The sequence below is a fragment of the Bombus vancouverensis genome, chromosome 6 (assembly GCF_051014615.1).
Source record: "Bombus vancouverensis nearcticus chromosome 6, iyBomVanc1_principal, whole genome shotgun sequence".
In the NCBI taxonomy this organism is placed as follows: domain Eukaryota; kingdom Metazoa; phylum Arthropoda; class Insecta; order Hymenoptera; family Apidae; genus Bombus; species Bombus vancouverensis.
The window spans coordinates 17,527,534-17,544,865 of NC_134916.1; the positions used below are offsets into that span (position 1 = coordinate 17,527,534).

General features: G+C 35.0%; 1 protein-coding gene across 4 annotated transcripts in view; it reads left to right on the top strand.

Moving 5' to 3' along the window:
- The window catches only part of LOC117159743 (Inositol 1,4,5,-trisphosphate receptor), a 48,301-nt gene that overhangs the window by 16,115 nt on the left and 14,854 nt on the right, over nucleotides 1-17,332 (top strand). For all 4 annotated transcript variants that reach the window (XM_076619457.1, XM_033339877.2, XM_033339876.2 and 1 more), the window contains exons 3-16: nucleotides 9,992-10,062; nucleotides 10,228-10,340; nucleotides 10,474-10,560; nucleotides 12,750-13,244; nucleotides 13,725-13,863; nucleotides 14,082-14,293; nucleotides 14,625-14,951; nucleotides 15,267-15,413; nucleotides 15,496-15,797; nucleotides 15,868-15,982; nucleotides 16,071-16,246; nucleotides 16,325-16,480; nucleotides 16,572-16,722; nucleotides 16,807-16,954. In XM_076619457.1, coding sequence (XP_076475572.1) covers nucleotides 9,992-10,062; nucleotides 10,228-10,340; nucleotides 10,474-10,560; nucleotides 12,750-13,244; nucleotides 13,725-13,863; nucleotides 14,082-14,293; nucleotides 14,625-14,951; nucleotides 15,267-15,413; nucleotides 15,496-15,797; nucleotides 15,868-15,982; nucleotides 16,071-16,246; nucleotides 16,325-16,480; nucleotides 16,572-16,722; nucleotides 16,807-16,954 — 2,639 coding nt within the window. The remainder of the gene's footprint in view (nucleotides 1-9,991; nucleotides 10,063-10,227; nucleotides 10,341-10,473; nucleotides 10,561-12,749; nucleotides 13,245-13,724; nucleotides 13,864-14,081; nucleotides 14,294-14,624; nucleotides 14,952-15,266; nucleotides 15,414-15,495; nucleotides 15,798-15,867; nucleotides 15,983-16,070; nucleotides 16,247-16,324; nucleotides 16,481-16,571; nucleotides 16,723-16,806; nucleotides 16,955-17,332) is intronic.

Genomic DNA, 17,332 nt, shown 5'->3' on the forward strand with positions numbered 1-17,332 from the left:
CTTTGTAAAATTGCATGGCCATTTGGCTAATCTTAGAAAATTTTTTCCTTCTTATTTAAACCGTTTCTATGATCATGTTCTCATATTGGCAAAATTGAGATTATTCCGTGATAGATTTAAAATGATTGTGATACTCTAATAAAATTGTCAACTATCTGAACATTATTTTTTATTCATTTTTATGATCGAGATTGACAAGATAAGAAAGCCCGCTAGCTTCATGTAGTCAAAGATTCCAACAAATTTTAGCGATTTAAGCGAAAGGTATATCGTAACGCTAAGAAAACGTTTCAATTTCCCCAATTCTCATGAAAAAGAAAATCTCAGTAAAAACCAAATAACGTTGAAAAGGATATAATATCAGGCATAATAGGTCACATTTATATCGAAATAAACGTCACAAGTAAATTCTCAGGATTTTCTATAATCTCCATAATCACAACAAAAAAAGAAAAGAAGAAGAAGAAACAGAGAAGAACAGAAAAGGTGAATCGACTTAATAGTGCCGACAAAATATTGCAAATATGTTGGATGAACACGATATTGTCCCTTAATAGATTCAGGAAAATCTCGTATATGTTTACCGGTAGACTATTTTACTCCATGTTACTTTTCCCCGATAATGGTTTAAAGATGCAGATTAACATCGATATGCAGAGATACCCTTTGAAAAGTCTGCGCAGTCGGGTACACGATAGGCGGGGTCGATTACAAAGAGATCGCCTTATTACCTGCTCGTATCGACTCGATCCTATCTTTGTGCTGGCACGAAGCAGCAGCGCGCGGATAATACACGCGAGCAAAGAATAGCATGTGTTCTCCCTCGGTCGAGGGGGAGAATTTATTCGACGGTAGCAGATGCTCTCTGGGTAGCCTGGGATTTATTTGTAAGCTGATTAAATAACTTCCCTTCGCGGACAAGTTGTTGAAACATCGACAAATATCGAAAACGTTTCGAAAGATAAACATTGCGATATCGTGGAATTCTCGTTCTGAAACTTGTGCACGGGAACAGAAGCTAAAAGGAAAATCTGTCATCGATTTCCGCATTTTTTCTGTTGCGAAAGGTCGAGAAGAGCAGATACTTTGGACAACTTGAGATTTATTTGATAGCTGGTTAAATAACTTTCTTTCTTTTGTCGACGAGCTATTGGAACAGCGACGAGCATTGAAAACATTGTGAAAAGCAAGTGTCGTAATATCGTGGAATTACCGTTTTGAAATTTCTGGTTGGAAATGGCAGTCACTCGATGGCGTTTGGATCAAATAGAAAAGAAAGATTGGAAAAGAGGCACTTGAAATATAAGAAAGTAAAGAGAAGTGAAAGGTCGCTTTGAAATATTTAATTACGAGTTGGAATAATGGTCTCACTGAATTTTCGGAATTCTAATTTTATGTCTCGCTTGAATAAAATTTCATTTCCGACTATATTAACGTAGATTCTGCTTTGATCGATTAATTAAACGGACCACCGTATGATACGTAGTAATTTCGAAAATCGACTTGTATTATCGTTTTACATTAATTCGTAATATATGTTTTCTTTTCGATTGAGCCTTGTTCGAGCGTAGAATTACGTACGCAAATACCTGTCGCTTTTTATACCGGAACCGGTCTTCAACCAGTGAAAATTGCCTATAATCATTGCTCCGATTAGCGGTGCAAGGCGACACGGAAAAAAGACGTATTTCACAGAGACCTGCTGTCTCGTGAAATCGATGCACATGCCTTTTTGATGCTCTCCTTCAAAGGGAGTTAAACCTTTTATTGCATCCACAGAGTATCCAACTGGTTGTTTAAACCTTGGTCAAAATTATTTATTCTAACGAAATTTTTGTCAGTGTCTTTTCTCTGTTATTTAGATCCTACAATTTTGCGGAACTCGGAAACATCGAAGTATTAATAGTACTGTGTTAAACTATTCCGTTTTTAAATGATGGAAATTTTTCCTATTTATTCCAAGGAAACTTTACTTAGCGTCTTTTATCTTCTAGTTATTGTTCCATCTCATATTGTAGATTTTAAGCTTGTTACAAAGTTAATAATTAACTATGTCAAACCACTTTCATTTTAAAATCATTATTTTGTTCTATCTTTGACAATGTGTAACACGTATAATATCGTTGGCTTTCGACCATTTTTATGCGTTATTCTCGCGATAATGAAATTTTATGTCATGTACTTTTTGATAAATGATCTAATGGAAGTAAATTATTTCTTTCTAAAACATTCAACATTAATACATCCGAAAAATGCACAAAATGTGGAATTGGTCGGTTTAACGTTCGCAAGGTTCATGTATGAACCATTTTATGTTTCTTCTGTATAATTTCAGACGAATAAAGTTCTTTACCATAAACGACATTCCCAAGCTAAAAGCCACGTGAAGTTTAATGTTTATTAGTTACATTTTCCTTGTTGGATGAGAGCGGTGAAATCGCATAGACTTCGGAGAAAAACGAGGAAACTTACTTGGCTAGTAAGAAAAGGAGAAAAGAATTATACGATGATGGTTTTGAGAAATTGCTTGACATTTCTCAACGCGAAAGCTGTTTGTATTTTTACATGAGTCTTAAGTAAATGTCAAATGTTAGTTTTTTGAACATTTAACAAAATGTAAGAGGAAAGAATCGTAAGAGAAATATCGCAGAAGAATTGTATAAAATTTCTTATAGCGTGAAAGAATTTTGAAGAGAACAAAGAACGAATAGAGAAAATACTATTTGTTTGGTATACTGAAAATTGTTCGATAGCAGAGGATTCAGTTTGTAAATGATTTTGACACGCATCATTCCAAGAGCGATTAATCGCTAAGTTCCATTTAGACTCGCCTGCCACTCGAAAAACAGGTCAGGCACACTTCGCCCACTCTACTGGCATTCACCGGCATGAATGGCCACTTAAATAAAATCTCGGCGATCGAATTCCGCGAATCTGGTTTTGCGAATGGTCTTAGTTCGCGAGCAGGTCTCTGCAATTCGTTATTATCTCCTTTCATAGAGTAAGCCAAAGATAACGTGCTTTCAGCTAAGTAGCTGAGACAAAGAGTATATATAATATACATATGCGTATGAATTATGACGATGGCACATGAATTTCTTACGTTCTAGAACGTTTTTACATTGTGTTCCTTTTCAACCATCTCAATTATCAATGTTTACGTACAAACTTTGAATATGAAAATGATACTTTGAATATGAAAAAGGCTAGTGTACTTCTAGGGCAAGTCTAGCTCGCTTTTGATATTGTAAAAAATAATATTAGAATTATAATTTCGCTTCTTTACAGTCCATGAATATAGTTCTTAATGCATAATAATTGCTGGATTTCTGAGTATAACGAAATTTATTACATTACTTTATTACATTACATGTTAATATAGTACACTAAAATGAATAATCTAAAAAATAAATAATATATTAGGATCCTATAGGTGAAATTGATAGTTTCTTGAATAAATATGAGATGCCAGTTGAAGATAAGAGAAGAAAGACGTGGAAGAAGACAGTCTCCAAATTTTGCAATATCCGTTTAGCGAGATTTTTATCAAAATATCATATAATCGTAAAATAATCTAGTAACGTTCCATGTTTATATTTATTATCCAAATACATATATCCTTGTTGTCGTAACCATCCACGAATCCAAAATATCTTTATTTTGATAAAATACAATTCCATTAATAAAAAATATTAGACTAATAAATATTTCTCTTCCTATCCTTTCCTCTTTAACTCTTAATTATATTAACGTACATTCATCAATCATAACGTTAGCGTTAGTAAGCACACGATATCGTGGCAGTATATTCTTTCAAAAAGTTCAATAAAGCATACGATAATCGAATCTCTCGACCATTGTCACTGTATCTATGATAGAAATTTCTAAAGACAGGGTGCAAGGTATTTGACGATCTTTGGACCATATTGTGCTAGTGATCGATTAACGCCAATATACGGAGATAATAGTTGATCGCAGCTCGTCAAGCTAAATCCCTGTCCCGGTGAATGGAGTATATCTACTAATTCCTGTTTTCTGCCAGCATCTTGATTATACGGCCACTTGTCATTTGCCATGACAGTGCACTCGCTGTCTATATTCGGTATACCAGCTCACGGTGCGAACGAAAGGGATGTAATTAACGTTTGCAACAACGCTTCCATCCAATCAGCCTCTTAGCTCCTAGGTTTCAAGATACTACGAAAAGTCATTATTCCCTTATATCTATTTACTATAAATTTATTGTGCATAAATTTTTCTTTCTTCTCGATCGTTCTACATTTCCATTTAGGGAAAAGAATATGCTCTTTCTTGAAGAAGTGCTCTTGCATAATTCGGTTATCTGTTCCATTATCCTCGATTTTAATTTGCCCCTTGGAATCACGGTGATATAACGGTAAAGGATCGATATATCGAAAGGGTAAATAATTATGAATATGCAAATTTTTGTTATTCGAAATAGAAAATGAGATTTTACGTTCAGATAAAAGATTGTTTGCATTATTTACAAATCAGTAAGAAGCAAATATCGCTAATAGATCCTGATCAATCGATAGCTTTAACTCATAGGAAAAATCACTAGTCTTCCAAGGCTACAAGAATAACAATTTTATAAATAAGTTTCTACATCATATAAAGTCGGAATCACTTTGTAACAAACACTGTGTTAATAATATTAGTGATTTAATTTGTAACCTTTTAAATAATAGATGCTGTTTGTACAATAAAAATCTATGTCCTTCGTCAGTTCTAGGGTTCATTAATATTAGTTAACAAATGATCGTGCAACAAGGTTTAGAGAAGTTTCGCGATGCTTATCGCTTTAAAGCAATATCAGCGTTCGAATGATCGTCACGATCGTCGATTTATTATTATTTTTTCATTCTGAAGATCTTTTAAGTGTTTCATACGTCGAGTACACAATCGTTTTGCGTCAATGCTTAATTAAGCGCGAGATTAGATTTGCCAGCGATATCCAACTCTTAATCGTCTCTCTCATCGATAGAAGCATTACTCCGACGTTATTCAGCCCTTAAATCATTACACGGCCCGTTCACACACCAAAGTGGTTAACACCGTTTTTTGAAATCTTTGAAATTTCTGTGCCAAAATATTTGACTGACGCCTATCTCGTATAATTTCGATTTCGAATAATCGATTTCGCAGCTCGTACACGTACCTTTTTCTTCCACCGCGAGAGAAACGCTCGTACGGTTACCAATTTTGAACGGTCGTCGACGAAGTTATTAATAAAATTATCGAGGGCGTGGGACGTGGTGATTTATTGATCAGCAGGAAGTGCACGGTACGCAGTCGAAAGCACATACCGTGCATTCCTGCAGGTATACTAGAAATCCATTATTACGTGGTAACATCTCGGTTTCTCGGCTTTCGATTTGCCATCTCTTCGATATTACTCGATCGACATAAAGAACGAACACCGATGAACAGCGCGCGTGGATGAACGTGTGTGACGAAGTTAGGTTTCTAAGCGTGTGAAGGCTTTTTAAATGAGATAATGCGCAATGCATGTATACGTTCTTGGGTTAAAACCGCCTTCGGTTCTGCTTCTAATGGTCTAACAGTAGCAACTATGGGCTATATGCGGTAACGTGGCTAACTCAATCACGGTTATGGATGTACGATGGACACGACATTGTAGGTGACACGATATCGGCTTTCGTGGCCGAACCGTTTCCTCAGTTATGTGTATTATAGGCAACCCCTGCGAAAATTTACATCGTGTGTCTACGTTGTCTTTCTTGTTCGCTGACCCGATAGCTTTGACTCGCACGTCTCTCTTTAGAACGCCTCTTCGATCGATCGTATTGCATTCATTGCTAAAAGAGCGACGTGCATCGCCAGTCGAATATTAATTTGCTTTGTTCCTGGTGAGAATTTTTTCTCATTTTTCTCCTATGCTCGTAAAAGTGTATCTTCGTTCGTTTTATTGGTAATGGCGTTTCGATGGGAATGTAAATTGAATCGAGATTGTCGAACGTATAGAGACATCGTCGAATAAGATCGGTTTGCTTTTGCCTTTTCAATGGATCTCTTTTCTTCGTACACTGGTGAAGATATGCCGACGAACATTTTCGGTTGAATCGGGTAGAACTGAAATATAGTTTCAATTGCAAACATATCGGATTGATGTACGAATTGTTATTGTTATTTATTCAATTCTTGTCTTTCGGCTTTGAATGGCTTCCGGTAGCCAACCTTAGAAAAATACCCAGCCTGTGAATTATTATCAGTGAACGTGGATGGTAGAACTAAAATACAGTTTCAGTTGCAAACATATAACAAACCTGGTATTGATTTACATTGTGTTTTGGCCAAATATTTTTTCTTTACGCGTTGGCGAAGATTCGGGACTTTCGATAAACGTCTTAAGTGAAGTCGAGTCAATTCGATTTATAGATTAATCTGTGAATTATTACTCGAAACGTAGGACAGAAATATGGTTGCGATAACAAACGTACCACGAATCTGACGTTTATTCGCCTATTTTATTAGGCAAATTATTTGCACATCGAATAGGATAGAAGATATTTCGACGAATATTTTCACTTGACCCGACTTCATTCAGCTTATGGAGGATCCACAGATCATTAATAGGAAACGCGAGCGACAGAGTCGAGATGTGGTTTCGATTACAGATGTATCGCGTTCGAGTATTCGTGGTTACACGCCAGGTGCTGGCACACGTTGTTTCTCACTGTTTGCCGATCAGAATCCACGTGCAAGCCCGATTTATCGCGCGAGTGATTTTAGCGGTGCAAGTGGAATATCGGATCATTGTCTATGCATGCCTCGATATACATAAAGAGGCACTCGACATAATATGTCGATCTCTTATGATTTACATAGCGATGCAGCATACCGAGTGTCACTTTTTTTTTCATTTTTAACGAGAATGAAATATAATTTCGAATCTTCACTTTGTCGTTTGGCTTGGATGCTACATCGCGCAGACAATTGATTTGTAGCTAGTTGCGAGTTTCACGTTTTCCACACTTTGAATATTTGTCACAGCCGGTAGATGCTACCAGTAGTTTCCCGCTATTTTAGATCTCTTTGATTTATGATACCGGGAATATTTATCGTCAGGTGATGATTTATTTTATAAGATGCATGCCGCACGATAGCAAATCGTATCCGACTGGGTATTTTATTATTTTCCATCCGTGACTAATTGAAATTTACATACATCATTCTAAGATAAACAGCAAAATTCTTACTTTCTGTAATCATAGTAATTAATAGTGTGATAAAAATTGATTTACAATCTAATAAAATAATACAGGATATGTCAAGATTATATTAGCGCTTATAAACGGGAAACACATTTACATTCTTTTTATCGAACATAGCGAAGTGACATTATCAATAATATAATAGCACAGATTTAAAATTCTAATTGAAATTTGTGCGGTTCGATAGAAAGATACGGAAATAAAGCAATGTACGTAACACAAATATCATTATTATTTAAAATAATTTTTCTAATATCCTGCTAATGAAACAAAATAAGGAAGCAGCTATATTATAATATTATAAAATCTAAAGACATTCAATGATTAATACATCGAAATAAGAATATATTTCACGTGAAACGAACGGTTTTACCTTATACGAACCTTGTCAGCCTTTGCGGCTACGTTCTATAGGGAACGCATTAGCCTTCGAGGTAGTTAAAAGAGCTTACGTTTGCGGATGAAAGAAGCCTAAATGCAATCTCGTTAGCAAACTATGTATTCTATTAGTGACGAACAACAAGCGATGTGGTTAGTTACGGATAGCCGGGCTGACACTGAAAGGGATGTAATCAACCCTCCTTGTAACAACTTTCTTCTGTCAACCATAAAAGCGGCCTTTGTAATTAATCGTTATTTGGACAGGAAGCGTTATTTTTCCCCTTGATGTTTTACAGTAACCGTTCACCGTGGAATCCAACGTTTCAGTGCTTCGTTGATGCAAGATTCCGCGATCAATATGTACCTTCGTTTCTGTTCAGCTTGTAAACGCGCTTTTGTCATGGTAAAATAATGCTCGATTCCGTTTTCATTCTCTGGTCGAATCTATTCTTGCCTGTCTGTATTTTCCGTGACAGACTATGCTCAAATAGGTATACGGTCTTTACTGTCAACGTGAAAAATGTATTTTTAGTTAGAAATAAGAAAATTGGATTTATCGAAGGGATAATATTCTTCAAGATCTTTTCCAAGTCGATTATTTCATTAGGATTTTTTTAAATTCGGACATTAATTCGAATTGAATTCACTACGGTAATTCATTAATTTTTTGTACGTAAATCAGGTCGTTGATGTAATCGTAGGGAAAATCTGTTAGATCTCTTTCCTTCAACTTTTTCCTTTTATTCGGAAATATCTTAAACATCCGACTTAGAGGCCGCTTTTACAATGAGTCGTTCATAAGTGTGCTGGAACCTTTCCAAATCTTTTGAAAGTACAAAGCAATAAAAAGGTAGACTTGCATATGAATGACCTAGTTTACTTGCAGACTATGGAGAAGTGTGTTTGTCTAGCGAATGGCACGTATTATTCAAAAGTTACCGAAGAAGGAAAAGTAAAACGTAAAATAAATATCCCCCTGTTCTAACAATTTTTCCTGCAAAAATATTTATCTGGGACAACTTTAAAAAAGGTTCTAAAAAAAAACATACTTGTTAGCTACGTTCTGCGATGTGCAATTAAAAGACTGTAAAATTATTTCCTCTTTTTCCATATTAATCCCAACACCGCATCGTTTAAAGGAGAAATATTATATTCAGGATATTATTTTACTTTAAACTGCGCCAAATTTCAACTCCAAAAATAAAAACTTATTGATTTGCAATTATTCGATGAGGCTCCATTTTATATAAAACTTCTACTGCTTTCGTGCGTTCCATTTTTGTCATCATGTATTGTGTTTCTTTGTGCAGAGTGATTTATGGCTATTTTGGTCCACACAGCCATCGTATATCACCATTCACTGTTGGAAAAGTTTTCTGATCTTTTCAGGAAAGGAACAACAGTGTAATTTGTTAGACTTTAAACCGCTCACCCCACGGGGTAGAAAATACTGCTCCGCTGCAAGTGCACTTGTTTCAACGCGCGACAGCATCGTACGATGACAACGATACGCCAATATTTCGACAGATGAAAGTTCGTCGACGCTGCGTAGCTTTAAAGCTCCCGGGCAAGACTGGGTCTGCCCCAATATCGATCTGCACGTTGCTTTCGTTCTGGCTGGACCACACTTATTTCGCGACTGTCTCCTATATTATGTTGTTAACCCCGAGGCGTTGCCATCAAAAGACAATCTCGCGGTTTAGTTGTTTCAGAGCTCTCGCCACTTTGTGTCGAGTTTAAGCGAAGTTTAAATCGAGTTTAACTCAAAGAGTATCGGATAGGATACAGTTTTTATAATATTTATTCAGAAATGAATTCTAAGCTTTATAGTAGATTATTTGATACGAAATAAGAGGAAAGTAAGTTTAACATAAACTGAAATACGGCGAGACTGTAAGATCTTTAAACAGAAATGAGAGCTTTGACTTATTAACGAGTAACGTATTGTCCACGCAACGTTCGATTCGCAATTTCTTTTAATCGAATTAAATCATCGAATTTTGTCGTGTTAAATTGCGACTGTAAAAGGAAATTCTAAAAAATTGTCTTTAATAGTTTTTTCGTCATTTCACCTAGATCCTGTAATTTTTTATATGTCTATTTTATATTTTTTATATGTTTATTACTCTCGTGTACCTATATTTTTTTACACTTCAATAAAATCAAATATGAATCAATAAAATCAGATTCAATAGTCTTATTTGACGCGATATTTTATTACTTTTAGCCTTTAATCGGTTGAATTTAATACCAAGTTGGATTTTTAACACTCGTTTTGACCACGCGCAGTTTTTAAATAAATGCAAAGAAAATTTAATATTTACACAGATTCTTTCACTCTAATTATTTTCCAGGTTGGTGGACGATAGATGCGTGGTATGTCCCGAGGCTGGAGATTTATCGAATCCACCCAAGAAGTTCCGAGGTAAATCAGCAAAAATTATCATCGACGATTATCGTAGAAATAAAAGATCAGTCAGTAACTTAATCGATCGTTTCTAAAACGAGCTCTCCATTCCTTTAACCAAACTTTACACTCGTATGTTTCTCATCCGATTAACGTGTCGCTGGTCTTCTGCGTAATTTTTAGATTGCCTGTTCAAAATATGCCCTATGAACCGTTACTCCGCCCAAAAACAATTTTGGAAGGCAGCAAAGCAAAGCGCTAGCGGCACCGACGCCGTGCTTTTGAAAAGATTGCACGTGAGTTTGAAAGTCTCATGAAACTTTTACGCTATTTCATCTAACAATTGAAGTTTGAATTAACGAATTAATTATATTTTATACTATTAAATAAATCATTTTAATCCTGATTAACGTGTCGATCAATTTCTAGCATGCTGCCGAGATAGAAAAGAAACAAAACGAGACTGAAAACAAGAAACTGCTTGGCAGCGTGGTCTCCTACGGTAATGTGGTGCAGGTGAGAAAGAATCAAAGCTACCATGTTTTGTTTCTCTAATATTTCTCTATATTTTTACATTGTCCCCGTTATACAAACTAAATCAATTTACCTTGCGCTACACGCTTCGAAAGCTCAGCTTTTGCTTTAGAACTCAAGGACAGAATTCTCTTTTATACAGACGCTTCACTTACCATTTCTATACTAATGAAAATATTAAATAATACCTTTTGAATGAAACGACCCGATAATACCCTGTTTCTTTCCCTTTAACCCTCTCAGAATTAACTGGATAACACGCTCCAAGGTAGCTTTTACAAAGACTGTGTTGTGGGCTGTTATATTCTTCCGTCGCGAAGATTTATGGGGACACAGGATCTCATTATAAATGGAGCTATATATCCTACGTAATACATTATGGTCAACCTACCTTTTTCATAATTTAAGCGATTTACCGTCCGTGATATTATTTTACAAAGTTCATCGCGAGAAGAAGAAGAAGAAGAAGAACGTATCTGCATTCTGAAGAATGCCTGCATTGTACTCCTATTATTATATTATAGCATTTAAACGCACAATGGTATTTTGTCGAAAGAAAAATAAGTTTAAAAGAAATAAATGCAAAATCTCGAGCTTTCTCTCTACATTTTCATTCTTCGTGCTTGACCTATTTCTTTTATTATGCTCCGTGTTATTATGTTATTGCGTTCAGTGTTGAAAAAAGACAGTTAATTTAATTCCGACTCGTTTCTTGAAATTTTTATTCTCCGTGTTTAATCAATTTCCTTCGAATTTAAACGTACTATACCTGCTCCGTATTATTATATTTTTTTTGTTAATGTATTCTATTAGTATATTTTAAGAAATATTCGCCTTTATAAAGCGTTAATGTAAAATTTCGCATCTCTTTATACATTTTTTTTCAAATTTAAGTGTATCATACTCCATACTATCGTATTATCGCTTTCATTATTATACGAAAAATACACCTCGAAAGTGTTAGCATAAATGCTCACTACCTTACTTACTTCTTTTTATTTCTTATTATCAAATATCATAGGCTAATGATATTTCGCCATTTTCCTTCTGCGTGTTGTCGACTTATCGCGAAAAAGAAAAAAAAAAAAACAACACAAAACGATAACCAGTCGCCAATTAACAGAATTAGCTTCCTTTCGTGATATCCGTGTCGCATGAAACTATCGCGGAAAGCATCGTCAAGATGCAGTGCATTATCTAAACACTGAATTTCGTTTTGGCTTTCGACTCGCGATTGCGTGTTGTTTTAAGTGTATGATCGAATTATTAATTCCATTCGCGGTGCTTTTAGCGTCAACAACTAGGGGGAACAACGTTATATAGGCAAAGTGATGGTCGCTAAATGTATTATACGTGGAGGCGAAATATATCGTCTCCTGGCGTGCGAGCGAGTGTCTATGAACGTCGTTAGACGTCTACTTAACGTGATGCAATAACGTATAACATCGGGTCTTTGTCGATCTATCGAGCTGCTTTATTCCTTCCATGTGTGGGAATTATGATAGACTTGAAAGTTAATATACCGGCCAGTGTGATTGACGTCCTGCTTCTTATTTTAGCGCTCCGTGCTTCATTTTCATTCTTTTTTCTCCTGTGGATCGAACGATAATAGAATTTTGCTCTTGCCTTTCGATAGCTTCTATTTCAATTAATTGCCATATTACTAGGTAATAATAGAATACTCTGGTATGATTATCTAGAAATTGTATGGTACTATAGTTATGGAAAACAATATTCTAGTTTAAAATATTTATGTAATCGTTTAAATAATAATATTCCAGATTCTGTGTGCGATAATATAGTAAATAATTGCACTCAACTGTCATTTTGATATCCATAAAATTTCTATAGCTAGAAAATTCTATTTTACCATTACCAATTTTAAATAATACTTTCCTGAATCCTAAGTAACAATAATAAATAAATAATCGTTCAGTGCTATTTCGAAATAAGCTTCTGAAATATTTCAAATTTCCATTTATAAAATATCTCCAATACCCAATTTCCAAATTCTACAGATTTCTATAGAAAGCAATATTCGATTTACGACGCCTTTGGAATTCCAAATAATAACGTTGAAAGTTCTGCAAATAATAATGTTGTATTACATAAATATTATTCTTTTAAATATAGCAGTATTCTTTATAGATCGAAGTACGTCTCTCTTCTAGCTATTGCATCTGAAATCCAATAAATTCCTGACGGTGAACAAGAGACTTCCGGCGCTACTCGAGAAGAACGCGATGAGGGTGTACCTGGACGCGAACGGCAACGAGGGCTCCTGGCTTTACATAATGCCTTTCTACAAACTGCGTAGCGATGGTGACAGCGTAGTCGTCGGTGACAAGGTGATTTTGGAACCAGTGAACGCCGGAAGACAAGGTCTGCATGTGGCCGCCAATTACGAATTGAGCGATAATCCCGGTTGCAAGGAAGTGAATGTAGTGAATGCGGCTACGTCCTGGAAAGTAACGTTATTTATGGAGCATAGGGAGAACCAAGAGGAGATTTTAAAGGGTGGCGATGTCGTTCGTCTGTTTCACGCGGAACAAGAAAAGTTTCTTACAATGGACGAGTACAAGAAGAAGCAACATGTATTTCTCAGGACTACTGGTAGGACTAGCGCCACTGCAGCTACGAGTAGTAAAGCTTTGTGGGAGGTTGAGGTAAGAAAATTATCGTCTGATTAATATATTATGTGTTCAGGGAACCTAGCGTATAAATCCTTGGTGCTTAGTACTTACATATTGTTAGTATTGGACGGCCTTCAATCGGTGTAGCGAATGTTAGATCTTGGAATAAATAAAGAATTAATAAATTATTTATTAAGAAATCAAAATAAACGTACAAGGAATTATCGGCGTAGGAATTAATAAGCAAAAAACTAATTAGTAAATAGTAAGCTTGAATAGCAACTGATCTTGCCTCGTAACGATGCATTGATGAATACTTGATCTATGCTACAACATGTCAGGGTTAGATTCTTTCATACATTATTGTTAGTTTACTTAATAATAATACTATTTCTGCTACCGATGATTCGAAAGGTATAGAAATATAGTAATAATAGAAAATTATTTGTTATTAGAGAATATATGTATGCAATATTGACAGGTTTTCAAGCATTTTAATAACCTTTTCTACAGGTCGTTCAGCACGATCCTTGCAGAGGAGGAGCAGGTCATTGGAACTCCCTGTTCCGATTCAAACATTTGGCGACGGGACAATATTTGGCCGCAGAAATTGACACCGACGAACCACGTGAGACCACAAAAGGCAAGCGTGGTAAGATAGATATTTATGTGTAAAATAGAATCGACGACAGTCTTCAGGGAATGTATACATAAAGTTATTACATTTCCCCGCATGTTGTAATAGTAGAGAAGCCTTGCACAGTTATAACGTTAACAATAAACGTAACAAAACGTAACAATAAACGTTTATAACATACGTGGTTCATACAGTTCTAAATATAATCGTGATATAGATCGTGTGGTTTATAGATCCACCTGGGCCGGTATATAGATTAGTATCAGTACCACACAGTAACGAAATAAGTTCCTTATTCGAATTGGATCCGACTACGTTAACGAGAGGCGACAGTTTGGTCCCACAATCATCGTTCGTCAGGTTACATCATATATGTACGAACACCTGGGTTCACTCGACCAGTGTACCAATCGATAAGGATGACGAAAAACCTGTTATGTCAAAGGTACTTTTAAATGAAACTGATTGCAATGTATACACTGTCAGTTAAAAGTTTAAAATAACGTTCTGACTTATCATATATTATGCTAATTATGTTATTAATAGGAAGTTAATGTTACAGATATTAATGATAATTTTCTGTACTTGTTAAATTTTATATTTTTGACTAAATAATTTCCTAAACTACCTGACTTTTCTTTCTTTAATTCTTGAATTACGTGAGACACGTATTGATTCTAAAATTTTGGTCAACAGTATATACATATAATGCAATCTGCCCTATTTTCCATTCTTTAAAAAAAAATCGCGTGTCTAAATTGTAATGATATCACAAGGTGGGTTGTGCAATCAATAAAGAAGATAAAGAAGCGTTTGCACTGAGGTCAGTGTCGCCAGTCGAGGTGCGAGATCTCGATTTTGCGAATGACGCATGCAAAGTGTTAGCGTCAATTAGTGGTAAACTGGAAAAGGGTACGATCTCGCACAATGAAAGAAGAGCCGTGACAAGTTTATTGCAGGATATAGTATATTTTATAGCTGGCTTAGAGAACGAGCAGAATAAATCCGAAGCTTTAGATTTAATCGTTACCAATGCTGTCAGGGATCGGCAAAAGTTATTGCGAGAACAATACATACTTGGTCAATTATTTAAGATACTTCAGGTAAAATTGTTAAATATTGTTAAATATACTTCCTTTGTTATTTAAAATCTCCTATCTAACGTTTTTTTTCAAAATATATTTAAGTATTTGAAATTTTCCGCGTCTTTTACTTTTTCAGTTAGATAAAATTTATATTACACGCTTTGTTACGAAATAACTAAATATTTTTAATTGAGTTGAAGATGACGCGAAAGGAAACGATAAAACTTCAATTTTCTTCGCTTCCGAGATGTTAGATAGGACATTTTAACAAAGGAAGATAGTATGAATATTATAATTCTTGGACGCGTAACTCTTCTAAAGTTTTATTTGTAGGCTCCATTCTTAGAGTCTGCGGAAGGTGAGGGACCATTTCTTAGAATAGAAGAATTGAATGATCCACGACACGCGCCGTACAAATATATGTTTCGTTTATGTTACCGAATACTTAGATTATCTCAACAGGATTATCGGAAAAACCAGGTATAGTATATTTAGATGTGATCTCACGTTTAATTATGCGTGTCTATTCGAGATACACTAATTAATGTACCTCATAACGCAGGAATATATCGCGAAACACTTTGCTTTCATGCAAAAGCAAATTGGGTACGATATTTTGGCGGAAGATACTATCACCGCATTGTTACACAATAATAGGAAATTATTAGAGAAGCATATCACGGCAGCGGAAATTGAAACTTTCGTGGGACTTGTGAGAAAAAATATGCACAATTGGGAGTCCAGATTCCTAGATTATTTATCAGATTTATGTATTTCTAACAGAAAAGCGATTGCCGTAACACAAGAATTAATTTGTAAAAGCGTACTAAGCGAAAAGAATAAAGATATATTGTTAGAAACTAGGTAAGGTAGACTTCGTTCATTAACAGCCGTGATTTCATCTATATCGATTTCATATAATAAATTTCTTCAGGATGACGAAAACTCAGGTTGAAGTCGAAGAGTTAGACGAGAAACAGGAGAATGATGAACCACGAATAACTGTGATGGAAGAGTATGAAGTTTTTCTTGTATGGAATAATGGGATGGTTAGTATCGTTACATAAGTTGTATATTTATTTTTATATAGATACAAAGTCTATTTAAAATATTTAAAACGTTTAATAATCTATATAGAAGACAATGTCTTTAAACGAGTTATCAAGAGCAGCAAAGATAGGCAACGTTCAAGACGCAGCCATATTAGACTATTATAGACATCAATTAAATCTCTTCAGCAATATGTGTCTAAATAGACAGTATTTGGCGTTAAATAACTTATCACCACATTTGGACATCGGTCTTATACTCAAGTAAGTACAGATAAAATATTTTGTGATTACTATTTAATTTATTATCGGATATAAAAAACGTTTCAATGAAATATTCAGGTGTATGGAGGACGAAACGGTGCCATATGAATTACGCGCCTCATTTTGTCGACTTATGTTACATCTTCACGTTGACAGAGATCCGCAAGAGCAAGTGACACCAGTTAAATACGCCCGACTTTGGTCTGAAATTCCTTCGAAAATGAGCATTAATGAGTACGTGAATAGAATGCAGAATTATGTGCATACGTAATATGCGAATGTATAATATTTTGAAACATTTATGAAATGTATTGTCTGCTTTTAGTTACGATGCAAACAGGATGCGGGATCAAAATAAGGAAGGCGTGCGCGCCAAGTTTAGCGCAACTATAATGTTTGTGGAAGATTATTTGTGTAATGTTGTGGCAAAGATGTGGTCTTTTGCGGATCAAGAACAGAATAAACTTACGTTCGAAGTAAGACATTTGAAAGAATATATTGAGCATATTTTATTCGCCAAATAATCATTATCGTTTAATGTTACTTTAATAATGTTTTAGGTCGTCAAATTGGCACGCGATTTAATTTATTTCGGTTTCTACAGCTTCAGCGATCTTTTGAGATTAACGAAAACGTTGCTCAGTATTTTGGACTGTATCTCAGAAAACGATGTAGCTGATGGAAAAATTCCGACTGGTGACATTGATTGTAAGTGTTTAAAAAATTATTTTTTATTTACCCTACTCACAATTAACAACGCTTGAACATAACGCTCCTTGTACAGTATTATTACTTCCCGATAATTGTGTCCTTTTTGTACACCATAGAACCAACCACTGTATCTCTTCCATTGACACTATGTAAATGTCTAGTGCAAAATAAATAATTCATATTTTTATTTATTTCGATCCTCCAGTATCCATATGCTTTGACATAAACTAAAAAAAATATTATATTAAACAAATACATATACTGAACATGCACAAATTCTAATATATGTCATATATAATTAACTAACCAATGTTGAAAACAGCTGATTCTGTGGATTCTAAGGACATAGGTAATATATAATTGTGATTTAATGAC